General features: G+C 36.1%; 1 protein-coding gene across 1 annotated transcript in view; it reads right to left on the bottom strand.

Annotated features, from left to right (window-relative positions):
- The window catches only part of LOC134659064 (doublesex- and mab-3-related transcription factor A2), a 39,224-nt gene extending 37,592 nt beyond the window's left edge, over positions 1 to 1,632 (bottom strand). The window contains exon 1 of the mRNA XM_063514672.1: positions 758 to 1,632. Within this exon, the coding sequence (XP_063370742.1) occupies positions 758 to 862 (105 nt within the window). The 5' untranslated portion in view covers positions 863 to 1,632. The remainder of the gene's footprint in view (positions 1 to 757) is intronic.
- Between the last annotated feature and the right edge of the window lie 11,268 nt (positions 1,633 to 12,900).

Below are 12,900 nucleotides of genomic sequence, written 5' to 3'. Positions count from 1 at the left end.
TCGATTGACTTATTTTTGATTATTTTTATTTATGTAAAACTTCTTAATTGTTCTTAACTTGGTAATAATTATCATCGCTCTTCTCATCGTGTGGTCTCAGATATATAAGTCGTGGTGAACGGACGTTTACCGTCAACAAGGCAAAAACTTACTGAAAGTACCTATAGGCGGTGTGCCAATAATATTATCATGATTATTGATAACAACATTAAAAATAAAATCATTCAAAGCTCCTATTTTATTTGTAACAAAATTGTTCCATTTATACAATTTAAGCAATTCCGCAAGCCAAGAGGGTACACAGTTCCAAGAATTACTTTAGAACCTACCTCGTAACACGATTAAGCTACTTCAGAGCAATATTTTTTTTGTCCCACGAACAAAACTATTAAAAACTCTGCTTAGGTACTACGTAGGTAGGTTACATAAGAGTAACGGCCACTTAACTCTGAAGCTGGACTCTTCTGTAATCATATTAGTTAGCTGTATATTAAATATCGTGGTTTTTGAAGAGGGTTTCATACCCTCTACTATGCTAGTGATGCCATAACTTCACCTACCCACTATCCTATAGTATCTATCTAAAACAGTTACCTCTACTACCTGTCATATGTACAAAACATAAGTGATTATATAAAAATGATAAGCCAAAAGGCATAACTGAAAACATAATAGGTAGGCACTTAGGTAAGTGCCCAATGATTGGAAATGGTACAAATATTTTGTAAACAAAGAATGTAACTGAAATGTAATTTACCTGATATCTCTCTGAAGCTCTGAGGAAGAAGGGCGGCAAGGCGGCCAGCACAGGGTGCTGCACCAGCTGCGACACGTCCACGCCGTTCGGCAGCGACATCTCCATCACAATACTTTAATACAACACACTCAAAATACTACCATACACATCGCTACACTATCAAAAAATCATTCAAAGTCGATTGACGATTGAACACCAAATTTAAAAAGTTCCGAATTCGAAATGCACTCGATTTTTCAAACGTGGAACGCGCAACTGTTAAGGCGCGCTCTCGTCGCGAGTGTTGCCAACACTGTTGCTTCATTTTCGGCGAACAAACTGACAGTATGGCGCGAGCGAGACGGCGCGAGTGCGAAGCGACACACTGTCTCCAACATAGTGCCGTCCCGCTTCCTCTATAGTGTTAACTGTATATGTTGTATCATCCGGTTATATAAAATGTAGACAGATGAGAGCGTCGGGAGCGCCAATGAGGGGTTAGCGCAACCCCGCCTCTGAGCTGTGATTGGTGTTCACAAATGCTGAAACTTAATTTATAAAGGTGACTTTTTTGAGAACCAGTTTTTGTATTACCGGACAAAGCTCTATTGAATGAGGCACAAAAAAACAATTATGTTTGTTATTCGCGTCGAGGATTCCGCTCCTTTTTAATATTTATTGTTGAGGTTTTTGTTTAATTGTTTAGACAGTGCGCTTTAATGTGCTGAATGGGACATAATGTTGGCGAGATTGAGCGATACTGTTATGTTGAGTGTGCATAACTATCTTCCTGATGCATCTTGACATACATGTTCTGAGTCCATAATTCCATATTATATTTCTATTTTATAGTTAAAAGCTGTCAACCCAAATTAAACTAGACGTGGGAAACATAAAGACATTCAGTGTACCTAGTGTCCTAGTTAGTGACAGTTAGGTAACAATTCTTAGTTATTAATATGTGGAGGCAAGCCAAGCGTTCTCTTCACAGTGGAGTTGAATACAATGGGAAAACTCATGCCAAATTCCAAGTAGTTCATATCTACTAATTAATACAAAATACTATATTTTTTTTTACATTTTTTTTACATTTTTAAATAAGTTTCAAGGGAGGCATATAAGTTGATCGAGAAGGCTTGAAAGTACCTGGTCAAATGATGTAGGTACCTAGGTAGCTTTTTAGATAAACTTTCATGTTGCTAAATCCAGGCATTGTCCCCACTTAGCAGCTAAGTAGGGACAATGCCTGTATTCATCACGATTTTACCACCATAGCAGACACAGCATCAGACAAAATAATCGTTTAAATCTAAATCCACCAGCCTCGTAAGTAACGGTTATTTAATTCGCGATTCCAAATTCGAACGGCGGAGGTGCCAAATTGAAATATTCCAAATTGAAATATTTCCATTTGCTTGTCGGGAATTCGATTTAAATTACAATGAGAGGAGAAGACGGGGAGAGGGGTGGTATAATTATTAATGTATAAAACGAATTGAATATTTGCTTGTAAGCCGATCGTGTACAGGGTGCGTGGAGAGTTCGAAAGCTTGAGGACCGAGTATTTTATGAGGCTCATAAAACAGTAGGTAATAGGTACGCTAGGTTGCAAAAGCTTAGGTAGCGCAACTTTAATAGATATTTATTGCTTATCATGATGATGGTACATTTTGCGGAGTAAGGTGCAAAAGTGTAAACATATCTTTGACGTCGACTGTACCTACATTCAGCGATTCAATTTAATATTTACTTTAGTAACAGATTTCTAAATTATGAACGAGTATTCTGTGTGGTTATACTGTAGTTTAAAGATAACTTACTAAGCCTAACCTTAGGTATGTAGGTACTTGATTTATATTATATCAAGCAGAAGGCAAATTCAACTACGTAATTGAAATGGCCCGTGTTAAGTCAACGGTATCGTTAACGGATTGTAAAGTGACCGACGTCTTTGTAAAATATTGTTATTCATTCAGAATGTATAACTTACTTACCTATAGTCATTTTATAATACCTATTGTCAAATGTTTTAGATATCGTGATGTTAAAATTTTTTATTTGTTTTTTTTTTTTTTATTTAACTCAACAGTACATACTATACAAGTATACAACATACTTAAAATTTATAATAGTGGTCAGAAGATGTTTCGATGCCACGATGTGCTGTAAAAATAATATCCATAATTGTCAGGGATAAGTTTGTACTGTAAAGCACTCAATATTGGTGTGAGCCCCCTCTACCCTCAGGTGGCGGGTCGGCGGGAGGCGAGGCGAGGCGTAAATGAGAATTCCGCAGTGGAACGATCAATTCGTGAAATATCCACATTTCGCAAACGTCTCAACTTGGCACTAGGGATGGGACAACGGTTCGTGTCTACAGTGAAATATATTTTTACGATTATTTCAGTTGGTCTCCCACATCTCTCGCAGAACAGCTGAACTTATTACGTTATTTTTTCCCTTATGTGTAAACGTAACATGCCTGTAGGTATTCGTTTCATCTCATTTTACTTAACATGTGTTTGTTAAGTAAAATGAGATGAAACGAATGATACAATGAAAGAATCATTCGCCATATTATTGCTGCAATAATGCAAGGATTTTCTATGGGTTAATAGGGCTTTAATGAAACGGCATGAAGGTGTTTTTGTAAGATACGGATGAAGGGACGCTATTAAAACATGCCTAATCGATTTTTAAAATGTTTAATTTAGCTAAAAATTCCATGAAAATGAATCTACATTATTTTTAAAGGTCATCTTACGATACCTACGTTGTTGTGGTTATTTAACAGATTCAGCGACGATAATGCGCTATTATTAGGTACCGCAATACACGCATGTTTAATTTACAATAAATATAAATATATTAAGTTTTAAAGTACCAAACCAGGGAAATGAAACATTCTACCAAGACTACCAAGTGCAAGAACAATAAGTAAAAAAAAAAACAGAAAAGTTTTCTATCGATATCGACATGCCCCAGATTCGCCGCGCCTCCCAAGCGTGGGAGCGGGCGAATATCTTCACAAGCGTTAAAATGAAATGTTCGCAATTTGAATATCGCTCCCTCCGCCTCCCTCGCCCCCTGGGAGCTCGGGACTTAGAGGGTAAACGTTTTACTTATTGTTCAACTTAACTGGTAAATCATATTTTTCTGACAGTTTGCAGTTTAATTGGTGATAGTCTTCATTTTGGTGAGAATTGGCTTTGAGTTAGGTTGTTAGGGTACCGTAGAATCTTTTTAAAAATTTCTAACAATATATACCTATATGTTGTGTGTGTAGTTACAAGTTACAGTCATATATGTTTGTATTTATTTAAAAGCTTATCTCCGCATATAAGTTTTACGGTGCTACGAAGGATTTTTGCTACAAAGCAGAGGAAATCTGCTATGGGGTAGTGTTACGACCATAGCCTACCAGTTAATAGGTTTAGTTGCTTTGTTTAATATCTTTTTTGGCCAGGATCAAGTGGGGAAATATTAAGAAGTTCTTGTATGTAATATGTACTACTTACAAAACTACCTACACTCAACAACAAAAAAATCTAAAATAGGTATAATATTAAAGTCCGCCTGGCTGCAACCAACATTACCTGGCCACTTATCCCTATCAAAGGCGAACTTATCCCTATAACATTAAAGAAGGAAATAAAAATTTAGTTTTATGAAATACCTACATTGTTGACTAAGTAGTATGTATTAAGAGTCACAAGAACCTAACTGCCGTCATACAATAGAAGCTAAGTTGTCATCTTAAAATGAACTGGCATGAACAACATTCAAGTAACATAGGTATATCTAGTTACACATTGTTAATTTATACACGCTCTATTTTCTTTGGATATTACAATGTCTAATAACGAAAACTAATACCAGTGGCCCGTTTATCAAAAGATTGTAACTTGTAATACAAGTGGAAGTCCCTTTCTAACCAAGCTGTCAAAAAGTGACTTCCGCTTGTATTACAAGTTACAAGCTTTTGATAAACAGGGCACTGATATAATATAGGTACATGTTGGGTACTTGAATGTTCATACCAAGAATTATGCCAATGTTATTTCAGCATGTCGTCCTAAAATGAGAGCGTTAATGTATGGGGGTGGTTTTTGGCGGCGTGTTCTTATGATCCTTAAGTATTACTTATAGGAACTTTAGTCAAAATTTAGACCAAGATCCGAATAAGTACGTAGAATGTATGTAGATAGTACCGACCCGCAAAACACAAGCACATCGCATCTCGGTACATACCCGACCGGATATTGAGTTTACGTCTGTGCTCACTCGAGGGCTGCCCTAACACAAATCGAGGCTAGATAAGATGCTAGCTAGTCTAGGCTAGCTAAGTACGATGGTTTAACTAGAATATCAGTGTAACTTTGTCTTATCTGCAATTGAATAGGTACCTACTTATAGTGATTTAGGATTACAATAATTAGGTTAATTGAGTTAGCTTCAACTAGTTATGCTTATTAAATTGATTGGCCTTTTAACTGTACGAGTACGTACGGGGTTATAAGTACTATAATTATGTAAAAGATATCTTAAAACGTACACCTAAAAAAACTAAAAATCACAATCATAGAGCAATTATGTTTAAATATAAAATATGGTTTATCTATATACCTAGGATAAAATAACTTCATAAAATAATACCACTCTTATTGTCCACATACATTTCAGATGTGAGATTAACTTGGCCTTTCTTGAGTCGGTGGCAGCCCTTTACCACTACAACACACAATGTCACACACACACAGCCTTCCCTTTCAGCCCGTTATTATCGTGTCAGTCGCTGTATAATATATCTACCTATTACCTACTTATAGTACTTATGTTAAAGGTTGCATGTCTGAGCGAGTGTGAGCAGATGGGGTATTGCTTCGTCTTTGAAATTGAAATCAAATACACCTTCCAGGAGCCGAGTATTATTGTGTAGGTAAGAAGTAATAGACAAGAGCTAATTAATAAGGTGAACTTCCCAGCTTGGGCTGTGGTGGAGTGAAAAAAGTTCACCTCATATTAGATCGATTATATCTTACTGTGTTTTTGTTTAACTTGTTGCTATTCTAACATTAAACGTTAAGTAGCAGATGAACCAAAATTGCGTATCGTAATAATAATCGTATAATTGCAGGGCAGCTTGTGGCGAGCTGTTGGGGAGTAACGACCCCACGGATCCGAGTGCTCCCGAGAGTCGATCAGGGTCTCCATCTCCGGCGTGTCTTCGTCGGTCGGAGTGGACCCCAAGGGGACTCGCAGGACTCTCAGCCTACCTAAGTAATTTGTAGAGCATAATATAGTTATTATCTTATTTCTGGTTAATATTTAAACCATAATGTAGGTTGGTACCAACTATCGGTACTAGATAGGTACCATATTAACCGTTTGTTCATTTCGGGATGAATTCAAACAAAACAAAAAGTTTCAGCCCATCCCTCTGAAACAATTGTTTCATTCGCCCCGCCCTCGCATTTGCTACAGTATCCTCCAATCCCGTCGCTCGCTACTGTTGCACGCGTCCCCATTGGTCGCCGGCAACAAGCTCTCGCTAAGATAGAGTAACGAATTCAGACTTTAATGTTAGGCCAATGAAGTGGATGCCTACTGAAACGGAAGAATATTATGATAGCTACCTACAGCAGACGTTTTTCAAGAACATAATAATAAAGAAAGAAAAAGAAAAACATGTCAAATTTAACATTTAACTTGGAATAGCGTTTGAAGTTTTCGGGACACATTTCATAAAAACGTTTTAAAACACTTTCATAAAACTTATTTTATTATTGTTTCAAATTGTCATATCGTTCCCTAATAGATTACCAAAAGTTGACTTTCCTAGTATTATTCGTAATAGGTACGTTGTCTTCACAGTCGAATAATTTTACTTAGAAATTTTGTCTGTGAATGTAACAAAAAATACTTACTTTCACTAGAACGTATTTGAAGTTTATTCTCAGTATTAACTTATTACCACCAAGCAGACACGTCCAATGTGTGAGCATCTATCAACAGTCTGAACATATTGTTAATCAAGAGTTCAGAGTGTTCAGACTCTGAACTCTTAATAACAATATGTTGCTAAAAGCAGAGTTTGGCACCTTTTTTCCACACCTAAGTCAAGCTCCCGTTTTGCCATTTTTTATACAGCACACTAAACGTGCTAACCAAAGTAAACTACATATATAATAGGTACATCAGTCTTCTAGTGCATGCGTTCTATGGCCGCATTAGTTTGATTTGTGTGCGTCTTTGGCACCGGCCAGCGGGCAGTATCCGTCAAAGAGCTGATGCTGCGATATTCACGGTGAAGGGTGGATAAGCTCATGCATTTAAGTTTGGTGACAGTTGGAGTTTACTTTAAATTTGTATTCGGGTGATAAATTGTGATATTGTAAGCATAACATCTATTTTATTCATGGCGTTGTCACCGGCAAATTGTTTAAGTTTGAAAGAAAGTTGAAGTGGAAAATAAAACCAAAAGTTTACATGCATAGTTAATAAAATACGACTTATCTTGGAACTACCAGTACCAACTGCCAGCTTGTATAAATATATCTAAATCTAATAAGGTATAAGTATTTAATTCGAATTTAGCATTGGACAAATAATACAATTACAAGTTTTGAATGATTCACGGTTAGTTTCACTATTTAGACTTATATTAACCGGGATATGAACCGTGATTACCTCAATACAAAAGGTAATCACGGTTCATATCCCGGTCGATATACCTAAGTCTAATACAATTAAGGTCCAAAATGTAAGTACCTAGGTATATACTATGAGAAAATAGAGATTTGTTGTGAAACTAAAATAAAAAGAATGTGAAATTTGCAAAGAAAACTTTTGACTTCAGCATGTCCTCCCTACTGTTTCGTACATAGCTGACCCCGCAGTCGTGGTGTACCGCATATTTCACTTTTTACCGACTGCGCCGCAGTTTTTGTGGACTGTCGTTATTCACTCGACGAATCCTCTCACGATGGAGGTCCAATTTTACTGAGACTACCGTTTGGCGGCGTGATTTTCGGAGCTTTGAGTTGGTACTTTTCAGCAAATTCTAATAATATAGGCTAGTTTTCAGTAGAAAAGTTGCAACCATAGAGCATGTATTGGTTCCATTATATTCCACGACTCTTCTCTTTCCGCATATACTCTATACCCCGTTTTTTTAGCAGTAGAAAAGATTACACGATTTAGACGTGTCTTTTTATTGAAATCGGTTTAAAAAATAGTAACTACTACTTATGAAACCAAAATAATGTAAATTAACATTAAATGTTATAGGTAATTAAGTATTACCTACCTACATATTTGCTGTGACTTATTTTTCAAAAGTGTTTTTCAATAAAGAGACCCGTCAAAATCGTGTACATAGTCTTTTTCCTAAATACTAAAAAAAAAGCGAGTTACATATAGCTAGTAGAATAAATTATCAAGAACTCAATATTGAAATGTTTCTGGTATAAAATGACAGACAATACAAAAACTGTCAGTATTAAACCCCCAAAGCCTATACAAACTCTTTCAGCAGCAACCACAAAATCCTTCTAACCCCACACATGACACAAGCAAAGTATCGTTTACATTCGCAAAAAAACCTTCCCACGGCCAGCACAGCGCACTTGCGATGTTGATCAGATAACGAACTGTAACAAATCTAACAAACCACCTGCGCAACAATGGAGGCTGGGCGGATCGATCGCGCGATAAACCTAACTTTACTACCGAAGAGTAAAGAGAAGCTTTGAAGTTCCATAGAGCAGATTACAGTGAAGCCACTTGGCGGAAAAACGCTTCATTACACATAAACTAATTCACAAAAACCGACCAAGTGCGAGTTGAACTGGCGATCCAAGGGTTCCGTACATTAAGTCCAACTCACGCTTGACTGCACATTTCTAATAGGTTTTCCTGTCATCTATAGGTAAAGAACTATTTTGTGTATTTTTAGTTTTATTTTAGACTCATTAGTTTCGGAGATAAAGGGGGAGAAATGGTCGGACAGACAGACAGACGCACGAGTGATCCTATATAAGGGTTCCGTTTTTTCCTTTTGAGGTACAGAACTCTAAAAATGAATATAAAAGTCATCCATGTGGTAAACTTAATTAAAAAGGTAACCTTTACCTGTATAAAGAAAAGTCGTTGAAAATATCTGATGCGGGCATGTAATAAGATTCGTCGCAAAATTAGAATTAGGAGAAAAATTTAAGCTACGAAATAAAGGTCACAATGCAAGTTGATGAATATGTTTTGGAATGTAACGGACCCACTGATTAACAGTTCGCCGGACGATATCGGCCTGTCAGCTAGAACAATCAATCAATCTTTGGGTAATATGGCTCCATCGATACTGTCGATGATTTCGCCAACGTCGAAGTGGATCCCACGTGGGATCGAATTAATATTATTTGTAATAAATAAACTTCAGCCAGTGTACGGTATATAAAACTATAAAATTATGGCCTCTAGGGCTCTAGCCAGCCACGGTTAGAGGTAGAAATACCAAATGCTCGTAGAGCACGACGTTGTTCGGTTGTATTATGAGCTCTTGTAAGGCGATAGCTGGACTTTACAAGGGCCACGTGGTGACAAGGGCTACCTGGCGTTGACGCCAGAATGGCGATTAAACTCGTATCAAGATTAATTCTTCATTATCCGCACACTTCCATATTAGTTTACTGTATAATAAGCTACCAGTATTACACTTTAAACAACATTAATGGGCAAAAACAAAGAAATTAATCACGACCCGATGTGACCAAGATGGCGGTCGACAAGAAGCTCCAGCTAGAACAAAAAGTTGACAGTTCCGAACAACTGACATGCCGATATCGTCCGGCGGACTGGTAATCAGTGGGACCCTTAAAATGCAAGAGAACGTTCAGGATTAAGTACAATTCTGCATTTTTTTTAATACTGCGTTTTTCAAAGTGCAGTGAGTTATCAACACTACGCTATGTTAGCGTAGGTTACAGTAGGGTGCTCGTGGTATTTCAAGGTATTTTTTGCCTTTGAGCCAATATCTGTCCCACGCGAAAACGCCCAAGGCTTGTGCTCTATTGTGGCGTCTCTTTGAATAGTGTCGTTTACAAAGGTTTGTTATCTTTGGCATCGAAGAGGAATGGGTTGGATAAACATTAACCTGATGATGATTTACTCGTAGTACCCACAGAACTAGAACAAATGCATAGGTACTCGACAAACTTATATTTTTAAAGTGCTTCATCATCTTCCTCCCGTTGTCCCGGCATTTTGCCACGGCTCATGGGAGCCTGGGGTCCGCTTGGTAACTCATCCTAGTAATTGGCGTGGGCACTACTTTTTACGAAAGCGACTGCCATCTGACCTTCCAACCCAGAGGATAAACTCTGTATTGGGATTAGTCCGGTTTCCTCACGATGTTTTCCTTCACCGAAAAGCGACTGGTAAATATCAAATGATATTTCGTACATAAGTTCCGAATATCTCATTGGTACAAGCCGGGGTTCGAACCCGCGACCTCCGGATTGTAAGTTGCACGATCTTACCGCTAGGCCACCAGCGCTTCTTTAAAGTGCTTCATATTTTACATAAATATCCAGTCACATGATTGATATTTTTCAGCGACCTGTATTATTATAATAAAATAAGGATGACAGCTGCCATGTACAGCCAGCTGCCAGCTAAAGATGTACAGTTATATTATTAAACATTGAGCTTATCAAATATATTTCTACTGCAACGTTTTACAACATAAATACTTACAGTAATTTCAGTCAGTAATGTTTAGAATTAATAGTCAGATTAAAATTATACTACCTATACTTGTACAATATTTACATATTATATTTCTTGCCCTTTGTGGGTAGTTGGTTCTACGATCATGGTAATCACCGTTACTTATTAATAGATCAACAGCCCATTTGTACTCAAAATATTAGTAAGTAAAGTAAAGTAAATTTTATTTGTAGAACACAGGTGATACGTAAAAATAGGTGATTACAGAGCTCTGTGTTTTGCCTATTGGCGTAAAAATGTTATAAAACTTAAAAACTATGGTTACTCTATGGTATATATTAATAAATTCTTACAATTAAATTAGCATGTTATCAGAAACAAAACAATTAACATTTCAGGTATTATTTATAGGTACATCACATTAAAGATATAACATATCAAATTTAACATTCAATTTTATATTAAGTACAAATTATATTCATTACATATGAAGACTGGACAAGTTTTAATTGGGTGCTCTAAGTATCGGCAAGAAAATCATTTACTGAGTAGTAGCATTTATTTATTAAATATGATTTTAATTGTATTTTAAATTGATCAGTTGGCAGGGACTTTATATTATTTGGGATACTATTAAAAATTTTTGGGGCCATACCCAATATACTTTTGCCCAAGAAAACTGTGTTGTGTTGACTAATGCAGATGTTGTAATGATATTGCATACGTACGGGTAGCCTGCGTTGTTGAGATACCATTTTGAAAAGTTGCGGATTGGTTTTTATAAAATTTGCTAATTCATATATGTATAGTGCTGGAAACGTTAATATTTTTAATGATTTAAAGAACGGAACACAGCTTTCTCTCAAATGGCAATGGGTTTATTCCTGAAATGGCCCGCACGCATCTTTTTTGAGCTATGAAAACAGCGTCTCTATGAACAGAGTTCCCCCAAAAAAGAACGCCATATCTTAATATTGAAGCTGCAATGCCATGATATGCGTTTAATAGGGCGTCTTTATTTACTATTTTTGTAAGTTTTAGTAATGCAAATGCAGACTTATTAATTTTTTTACAGACATATTCTACGTGGTTTTTCCAAGTTAGTTGATCATCGATCATAAGCCCTAAAAATTTTGTTACAGCTACTCTTTCTATTGTATTGTCAACATATTTAATATTCATATTAGGTACTGTTTGTCGTTGATGAAAATGCATGATATTGGTTTTGTTTAAGTTAATAATTAAATTGTTATTATTGAGCCATGTTACCATTTCATCTAATACTATATTTATATCATGTTCATAGTCGTCATTTTTATTAAAACTTACAATAGAGGTACTGTCGTCGGCAAACATGATCATTGGATGGTGAACTTTACTTGGGAAATCGTTTATGTAAACTAAGAAAACGAGTGGACCAAGTACACTGCCTTGAGGGACACCATATTGTATATTTAATTCATTTGAGATGTTTTTTTTTCATGAAACTACTTTTTTTTACATATTTTAGATATTTCAGTATATTGCGGGCGATTTTTGAGATAAGATTCAATGAGATTCAAAACATTACTCCTTATTCCGTATCTATTTAATTTATGAAGCAACAAATTGTGGTCAACATAGTCAAAAGCTTTGGTCATATCTGTAAACACGGCACAAACTGGTGTTTTTTTATCTATATTTTCAGTTACAATTTTTATTAGGTCATATATTGCCATGTTTATGGTAATGTTTTTTCTAAATCCTTTCTGTTCTTTGCATAAAAGGTTAGTTTCACGTACTCACTTTACCCCATAAAATCGTTAACCTCTAATTACTAAAATCAGTTTATAGTAACCACGCCCCTAACCACGTACAAAAGAACCTCACCAATATTTAATACAACTCTCATTGTAAACCACTTAATATCTAACATTTTAATTTGAGCTTTAGTTCATTGATATAAGAAAATTCAAAATATACTTTACATTTAATTGACTAACTCTATATCAAGTCGAGTACGTATTATTATAATTCGAATAAAATAAAGGATATAATAAAACAATTACTCGAGTCCCATACAAAGCACTTGGTTCCATTTGGAGTCAATATATGTCGTGTGGCGGCATTGTAGTGTTCAATTCGTGCAGGCTTTGTTCAAAGTGTTCAACAGACTGAACAAAAGGTTCATTGTTTCTTGAAACATGGCGCAACCGGGACTTGCCAACTTTACAAAATTAATAACGGGGAGCGGCTAAATAACAGCGAAGAAACTGGGAATTACAATGTTCAAAAGGTATTTTGATATCGAGGAGTCTTGAGTCAAATATCTTAATATGCTACTCCTAGCTGCTGATAGGCTAAGGTAAGGTAAGGCTAGGTATAAGTATTTATAGGTACTAATGTACTGGTCATAGTATAATTGAACATAAATAAAGTCTACGTAAGTGCTAGGTATG

This window comes from Cydia amplana, chromosome 2 (assembly GCF_948474715.1).
Source record: "Cydia amplana chromosome 2, ilCydAmpl1.1, whole genome shotgun sequence".
NCBI classification, from domain to species: domain Eukaryota; kingdom Metazoa; phylum Arthropoda; class Insecta; order Lepidoptera; family Tortricidae; genus Cydia; species Cydia amplana.
This window is presented reverse-complemented; position numbering and strand designations above follow the sequence as displayed.